Genomic DNA, 8314 nt, shown 5'->3' with positions numbered 1-8314 from the left:
TGATGATGATGAACAGTAGCCACGATGAACTGCTCGTATTGAAAGTAATTTGTTATATTGTTTCGTAAGCGGTTGTATAGCTATAACTTATAAATTGTATATTTAATTGGTAGCTTATTGTTTTTAAACATTATCTAAGTCAGTTGTTCTTAACCTTTTTTACATGTTTTACCCCTTTTTGGAAGGTTATTACCAAATTTGCCCCTTTTTTGAAAGTAATTACAAAGTTTACCCCCTATATACAAAATAGTGTTTAATTTTGATGAAAAGTAGATTTTTTGAACTTTAAGCTTATTAAATATAAAAAGTCGTTAAATTTAAAGAGTTTATTTAACTTTAAAAAATTACAGTTGAGTACTAACTTTTAATTGAAAAAGGAATTTAGTAAACATTAGCTTTCATAAATTGTATTAAGAAAAGTTTACTCCCTAAAACAAGGGAATTTACCCCCAGGGGTAAATTTACCCCAGGTTAAGAATCGCTAAGCTAAGTAAAACTAAACCGATGAAACTAGTTTCTTTTTTAATTTTTGTTATTGGAACTAAGGCAAAACTTTCAAGTTTCATATTAGGTTTTTGTTGGTGTTTTACTACCTAAAAAAGCTGTCAAAAAATATTAGTTATGATCATTATTTTCAACAACCGAGGGTTTATATATTTCTATGATTTGTCATAATATTTTGCAGGTGCCATCGCCATCAGACATATTCGAGCATGTTCACAACTTCATATACACAGAACAAATATCAGATAATATCAAGCAGAATGTTGTCATATTGCTTGAAGTGCTCGCGTGTGCTGATTCGTTGTTATTTGAAGGCTGTAAGCAAGCTGTTGAATCTCTTGTTAGTTGAAATTGATTTTTAAGTTTAATTTTTAAGTGGTTTAAGTTTTGCATAGTTTGAACACAATTACCAAAAGATTAAGTTGACACTGTACAGTCACCTCTCGTGCATTCGTTTTGTTACGCATTTTGGAATTCTTTAAAAATTCAAAAAAAAAATATTAACAGTATTATAAATTTATGAGTTAACAACATATTTAATATATATTTTTGAATTTTTTTAAAACTTGTTCTAAATTTAAAAATTTTTTTCAGAGTTTTTCAAATCCAGGTTTTACCAATTTGCTACCTCTCATTTAGTTACGCGTTTTTGCCGTTGACGCAATGTGCGTAGACTCGCGAGAGGTAAATGTATGTAAAATAAGTTTCTAAAATACTTTCATGTCACTTCTCAGTATGTTTAGTTTAATTATGATAAACTTAAATCATTTCTACTTTAACATTTTAAACACAGCAGCATTGTTTATTTCCAAACTCTTGTAATTTTGTTTCATGTTTGACCTGATTATGTATTAAAACTACAGGTGGTGCACCTGCTGACAGTGAAGAATGTGGTCGAAGTCAGCGAGATATCACTGACTTTCAACGCGCCTCAGCTGTACAGTTCCTGCGTTGAGTTCGCCACGCAAAATCTGCCCTGGTTGATGCACACCGGCAACTTCCTGTACGCGGAAGAACAGTTTCTCTCCGACATGGAAGATTGTTACAGGTGAGTTATTTGAGAAATAACTTGAACGATTTGATTTTTAATTTAAAACTAAAAGTAAAGTTAAAAAAAACAATTAGTGCAAAATAACTTAATTTTGTTCATTTTTCATCCACCAGGAGTCGCATCAGCACGGTTTACATGCGAGGGGCGCCACCAAGCGACAGAGGTCCGACGATCGACGACATTCCTGCGGAATATTTCGACTTGGAAGATGCGAATTGCGTTTCTCAATTCGCACCCGGGTCGCCCGAAACTGGCGCTCATGGCGAGAAGAGGAGACGGAAGCGGAAGAAGAGCAAAAGCTCGCACGGATACCTCATCTCGGACATACTGCTGAAGAGCGACGAAGATAGTAACGACGTCATAAAGAAGATGATGTCGAGGTCCTATCAGAAGAGGGGAGGCGGCGGAGATGCCGAGTCGAGAAGATACAGGTCTGATCTGCTTGATCACAGGAAGCGCAACGAGGGAATCCCGGAGCTGAGAAGGATGATTGAGAATTCCAAAAAGGCGGCTCTCAATCTCATCAGCAAACGCAACAAGGAGCGCAAAATTTCCCAGTCCAAAAAAGAAGAGTTGAAAAATCGAACTCCCGCCAAAAAGAACGCTGAGCAGGTTCAGCGAGTTCAGTTGCAGACGCCGAAAAGTTCGGATCAGTTTTTGCGGAGCCACTTTCCCACGCTGGGAAGCCCCGAAAACGCGAAAGTGGCGTCGAAAGCTGGCAGAACGCCGGCGAGCAAGTACAAGAAGATGTCGCAGAAGCAGAAGAAGAGGATGCAGCAGGAGCAGGCTGAGTTGGAGCAGCAGGAGAAAATGTTCGGAAAATCCCCTCCTCCTAATGCGTGGGGAATTCCCAAGTTTGTAATTGTTTTATTTTTATTAAATCTTTTTAAATCAAAATTTTCAAAATTTCCTCAGTACTTTTTATCTGCAATATTATTTTTCGAAGCACAGTACCTTAGTAATAATGGTTGTTTTTTACAACTTAAGTTTGAAAACACTGTAAAGTTTAAATTTAATATAAAACTATTCAAATTTGAGTTTAGAGGTTAAACAAAAAACTATTGATTTTTGTTTCAAAGTAACTAAGTATTTCAAATGCTAAAGATTTTTATTTTTACAATCAAAAACGTTTTTTTCAAACATTTTACTAAATATATTATTTAAAATTGATTTAAACTTGTTCTGCCACTTTAAGCTTTTATGTTTTTAGAAAAGTACAATTCACCTCATTCGATCAACAAACACCAGTAAAGTCCAGCAGCAGGTAATATGATTTTATTTTTTTTAAAACTTTAATTAACTAACATTCAGTATAATTTACAGTTCTACAAAAGTTTCTATTAAAAGCAAAAGCAATGGAAGCATAAAAAGTGCGAATGGAAGCCATCAAAATATGACTTCTCCAACTGTGCTTTCTCCTAAGTTCGATATTTATTTGTTTTTTCCGTGCAAACTTGTTCAACTTATGCACAAAAATCTTTATAAAATTATGAAAATTTTATTAGTTTCAACATTCAATATTTTATATTTTAGTACAAAATTTCTATGCAGTTTTTTCAGAATCCTGTTATTTTTTACAACTTTTATCTGTTTTTGAAAAATGTTTATTAATTTATTTTGTTTTATTATCATATTTGTCATTCCATCTTTAAAAAAAAAAGTTTAAATAATTTAGTTCAAATTTTAACAGTTCATCCGGTGTTTGGAACTTCACGCCGCCCGCTGCCGTTGTGACGTCACAAGTAAGCGAAGTGACTTCATCACTGCAAAACATAATGATGACGGAGAAAGTGGAAAAGGAAGAGCAGATGAGAATGAGAAAAAAATCGCTGAACACCATACAAGTTAGTTCGATAACAAAAAAATTAGACAATTTATGAAATGAAAGAGTAGTAGCAAATATTGACTTAGTATTGACAAGTATTCCTTAGAAAAAATTGTTTAAGTCTTTTATTACCCACTATTTAATAATAAGCAATGTTTGAAACGGAGTTAGCTGTTAAGCAGGTGTACAATCAAAAATAAAATGTATGTAACAAAATATTGCTAATTTATTCTACGTCCCACAGTTGGAAGAGCAAGCGATGAACGAGATACGTCAGACTTATCTCAATGACGTCACAGTCAAACGACGAATAGGAGAGAATGGTGACGTCATGGTTTGCAGGGTACCGCGTCACAAAGCAGCTGAAATATTGCAGAAATGTAAAAAATAGTGATGATTACCAAAACAAAATTTTACAAGCGCTCAATAGAAAGAAGAAGGAAGAAATTTTTAAATAATGTTTTACTATTTAGTTAATTAATTTTTCGCCCTTTTGTTATTTATTACCCCAGATCTAAAAAATCGCCCGTTTTGGATATATAGTAAGATATATAATATGTTTAGATATTTAGTAGGCAATTTATATCTATTAGGTATCGTTATTTTTATATTTACTTATTATTATTATTACTTTGGTGATTAAATTATTTTAGGTGTATTAGTTATAGTAAAAGTTAGTAAATATTGTGTATTTTAAATTAAGTTATTTTTAGATTAAGTACATTACTTTTATTCTTTCTTATATGCAATGATCTAAAGTTTAGTGATTAATTTTTAAATTTAGGTGATACCATTGTAAATTATTAAAAAACTTTAGAAATTAGGTCAAAGTAAATATTTTTATAAAATGATTTTGTTATTTTCTAATGGTTTTGAGTACTTTCTACATGAATATTTTAAAATTAGTATATTCCATATGTTGTTTTAATATCCAAGTTCTATGTATCTCAATTTTTTTAACTTTGAGTTGTGCTATAATTTAAACAATTTTTTACTTAATTTCTAGTTTTAGTTGTAGTTTTACAGGTGGCTTATTTTTTTAGGATTTTGAAAAAAACACTGCCTCAATTAAATTACCTGATGATTTTTAAGTTTTTACATAATTTATTTTTGGAGTTCATTGTTATTTTTAAGTTATTTAAACTATTAGTTTATGTAAAAACTGATATAGATATGTTCCATATTGCACTAGTGTATATTTATAAGAAAAAAAAACTTCAACAGTGTTAGTATATTTTTTGATTTGTTACTGTTTTATAAATTGAAATACTCATATTTATATAAAGTATACTTAAACTTGCATAAAATTACAAAATATTAATAGTTAAGTATAAAACCTTTTTAATCTTTTTTAATAAAACATAGTAGTTAGATGTTTTTGATTTATTTAAATCGAAAATTGAAAGTAATTAAACTTGTTCTAGTAAATAATTCTCTAGATTAACATTTTTAAAGTAAGATCTATTATTAAATGTTATGATAGTTTTTGTCTAGTGTATAACACTTCTAACATTAAAACTACTTTATTGGTTTTGAATAAATAATAACTTTATAACTTCTTGTAATATTAAAGTATAAAATAGTATTTAAAATAAGTTTTTTAAAATTCGAAATTTAATATTTATAATCTTTTTTTTTTAGAACTTTGTTAATAAACATTTACAAAAAACAATCTACATATTTTTAGAATTTAATAAGTATTTTATTTTATATTTACTTTTAAACATGTTGGTGACCAATGACCATTCTTTTCCGTAATGTATAAAAAAAAACCTTAATATTTGAAAAAATGTGAGAAACTTGCTATACGAAGTGTCTTCTCCAAATATATAAGTATTGGTAATTTTTTACACATTTGAATACATCTTAAAATTCAATTAAAGTTTAAATATTCTATATGAAGTGGTAAAAATAATTACAAGGTTGCTACAAAACCTGGAATTTGATGATTTTGAAAAAAAAACCTGGAATTTTGTACAAAAGTAATGGAAAACCTGGTATTTGAATGAAAAATATTTTTTAACTTTTTTTATAAAATAATGAGATTAAATTTTAGCATTTTTATACTTTAAAAAGTGTATAACAAGTTTTAATAAGTAATTAATAAATCATTATTTATTTTTTTTTGAAAAATTTAACAAATTTTTTATTGCAGTTGATATTATATCTATTTATACTAGATGAGGGTATTGGAACTTGAATAATTTTGTCAATTTCTAGGAAAATTTTGCAATTTTAGTCTTACTTTCAAGGAGTTGTAATTAATTTTTACCATTTGAAGACTTTGGAAAATATGAAATTTTGTAAATCTAAACTTACCAAATCTGACTTTTTATAAAAAAATTTAAAACTTCTTGACTTTTGTCATTTTTTTAGTTTCTCCTGGCCTTGTGGCAACGTGAGTTTTACAAAAACACGGAGTAGAAAATAATATAATGAACGGATTTTATCTTAATAAAAATTTAAGTAAATGAAAATTTTCAAATACTTTTGCATCCAGTATAATCACAGCTGCTTAGAGTTCAAAATTATTGAATCCACGATTTTACTTTGCACTTTTCTTAGTATCTATTCGCTTAAATTTGGTAAGTTCAAATCACTTTACAACAGGTTTTTCCAAACCTTTTTTCAAAAAGTCCCCTTTCGAGAAACAAAAAAAAGCTATGGCCCCTTCCAACAATATTTATCCAAAAACTACCAATAAAACTGCCTGAGACATTTTTTTTTGCTCTTCATTATTAACTCCAGGATATCTGCTGTAAGTTTCAAATTATGGCATTGTGGATCTTACTTTTACGGTATGTGGCCACCTAAGTTTCCAAAACTTTTTCAATAATATCCAATATTAGTTTAAAAACTACAATTCAAAACGCCCAACGTCTTTTCGCTCTTCATCATCAACACCAAATATCTAGTGTAAGTTTAAAATTATGGTCTCATGGCCCGCCTTGACCCCTTTGCTTCTCATGGCCTCCTAAATTTCACTTGGCTAACTTGCTTTACAGTTTACATGATCAAACTGGTAGCTTCGTATCTAATTCAAAAAAACTGACTATATCATTACGAAACATAATCCTTAGTAGAAGCATAACTATGAGTAACATCTAGCTATAAAAATGTAGTGTTGAAACTACATTTTGATATGAATAAATTATGTAATGGAAAGTAATTTATTAGTTTGTAATATACGCTAAAAACTGTAAAGTATAAAATTATACTTAATAAAAAAATACTATTTAACCTGTGAAAAAAAAAAAAAAAAATTCTTTACTAAGCAGTTTTCATTTTACCGAAATTCTAGTTATTTTTAGCATATATCTCTTATTTGGTTATCTGTAAAGTATAAATAAAGATTAGTTTTATGAAAAAGTTTTTTAATTTTATGCAAATATTTTTAGTATTTAACCTAAATATTCTAGCTAACATGAGCCTTTAAGTGACTTTTAAAAATTATATTCAACACAACTCTAACCCTCAAGGCATAAAATTTCAAATAATTAAATAAAAATTTATTTTAAATAATTTCCTAATACTATTTTTGTAATAAGTACCTCGTTTGATTTTTTTTGATGTTTTCATCAAACAAAACATACGTAATTAGTTTAAAGAAATTACTGTAATCCGATGAACCTTTAAAAACTACTTAATTTACTTTTTGTTTTAAAAACCAAAATGAAGTAAAGTCTTTAAAACCTTGATTAAAAATATTCTACAGCTAATCAAAAAATAATTTAACCATCTTTTGATAGTAAAAAGAATATTATATATAAAATAAAAATTTATACCAATATTTTTATCATATTTAGTCTTATGACTTCTAGTAGAGTTTATAAGTCATTATTTACAAAGAAATTTTAATGAAATAGACAAGTCTAAAATCTGATTTTATTTTGGTTTTTAATAAAAGCCTAAAATTGATATACAAAACTCAACAAGCTTTTGCAATCAAACTAAGTGTACAAATGTTAAATTTTGTGTTTTATAATAAGCAAAAGAACTTACGAAAGCATAAAAAGTTTTATGTTTGTTGCATAAACGTTCATTGTGATTTTAATTACAAAACTTATCAACTTATATTTACCTTTTAACATGGTCATAAAACTTCAACTTTCTTTAAACAACGTAAAATATTCAAATATTTTGATACTTACCCAGAACTTTGAGTAGTTTAAAACCAGATCAGACTAGAACTAATACACAACTGGAATATTTCTGTAGTAAAATTTTACAATAAATTAATTTTTTAAAGTGTGAATTCAACTGATTAAAAGTGTATACCGTTCTTTTATATTCTTAAAGGGTCAAAATTATTAAAAACTTACTAAATTTTAAGTTTAAAAAATGCTCAGAAATTTTAATTGCATTTTAATAAATCAGTCTGTGTAGCTTAGTGCGTTTTTTTAAACTACTAATCCTTGTTGTAAACAACACTTTGAAATAATTTATCTTTAAATGTTTACTAACTTTTAATTTTAATTTTAAACATGTAAGTGCTAAAAATTATTATACGCATTAAATAGAATTGAAAACATTGTTTATGCAAAATCAAAACATGTTGTTGTCAAGTTCTTGGGAGCGGGTCAGAATGACACAGCGACAAAATGACACGGTGCGTCACCTTGGCACGGTGCGTCACTTTGGCACGGAGGGTCACTTTTGCACGGCTTCATTTTAGCACGGTGGGTCACTTTGGCATAGCGACAAAACGACACGGTGCGTCACTTTGGCACGGTGTGTCATTTTGGCACAGCGACAAAATTACACGGTACGTCACTTTAGCACGGAGGGTCACTTTAGCACAGCGAAAAAATGACACGGTACGTCACTTTGGCACGGAGGGTCACTTTAGCACAGCGACAAAATGACACGGTTGTTAATAAGGGAGGGAACGATTTATTGTGAAACTTCAATCTTCATTGGTATGGACAACGATC

General features: G+C 29.0%; 1 protein-coding gene across 1 annotated transcript; it reads left to right on the top strand.

Moving 5' to 3' along the window:
* Window positions 1–685: 685 nt before the first annotated feature.
* On the top strand, window positions 686–3970 carry LOC145849073 (uncharacterized; the record flags this gene model as incomplete). The annotated part of the gene is made up of 7 exons (XM_082954156.1): window positions 686–844; window positions 1368–1552; window positions 1669–2409; window positions 2766–2819; window positions 2879–2977; window positions 3246–3399; window positions 3625–3970. Coding segments are annotated over 7 exons (1539 nt in total), but the record flags the coding sequence as incomplete, so codon positions are not given.
* Between the last annotated feature and the right edge of the window lie 4344 nt (window positions 3971–8314).

This window comes from Thalia democratica, unplaced genomic scaffold (genome assembly GCF_965202585.1).
Source record: "Thalia democratica unplaced genomic scaffold, ktThaDemo2.hap1.1 HAP1_SCAFFOLD_2038, whole genome shotgun sequence".
Classification (NCBI taxonomy): domain Eukaryota; kingdom Metazoa; phylum Chordata; class Thaliacea; order Salpida; family Salpidae; genus Thalia; species Thalia democratica.
Note: the sequence above shows the minus strand (reverse complement) of the source record. Positions and strands in the feature narration are given on the sequence as shown.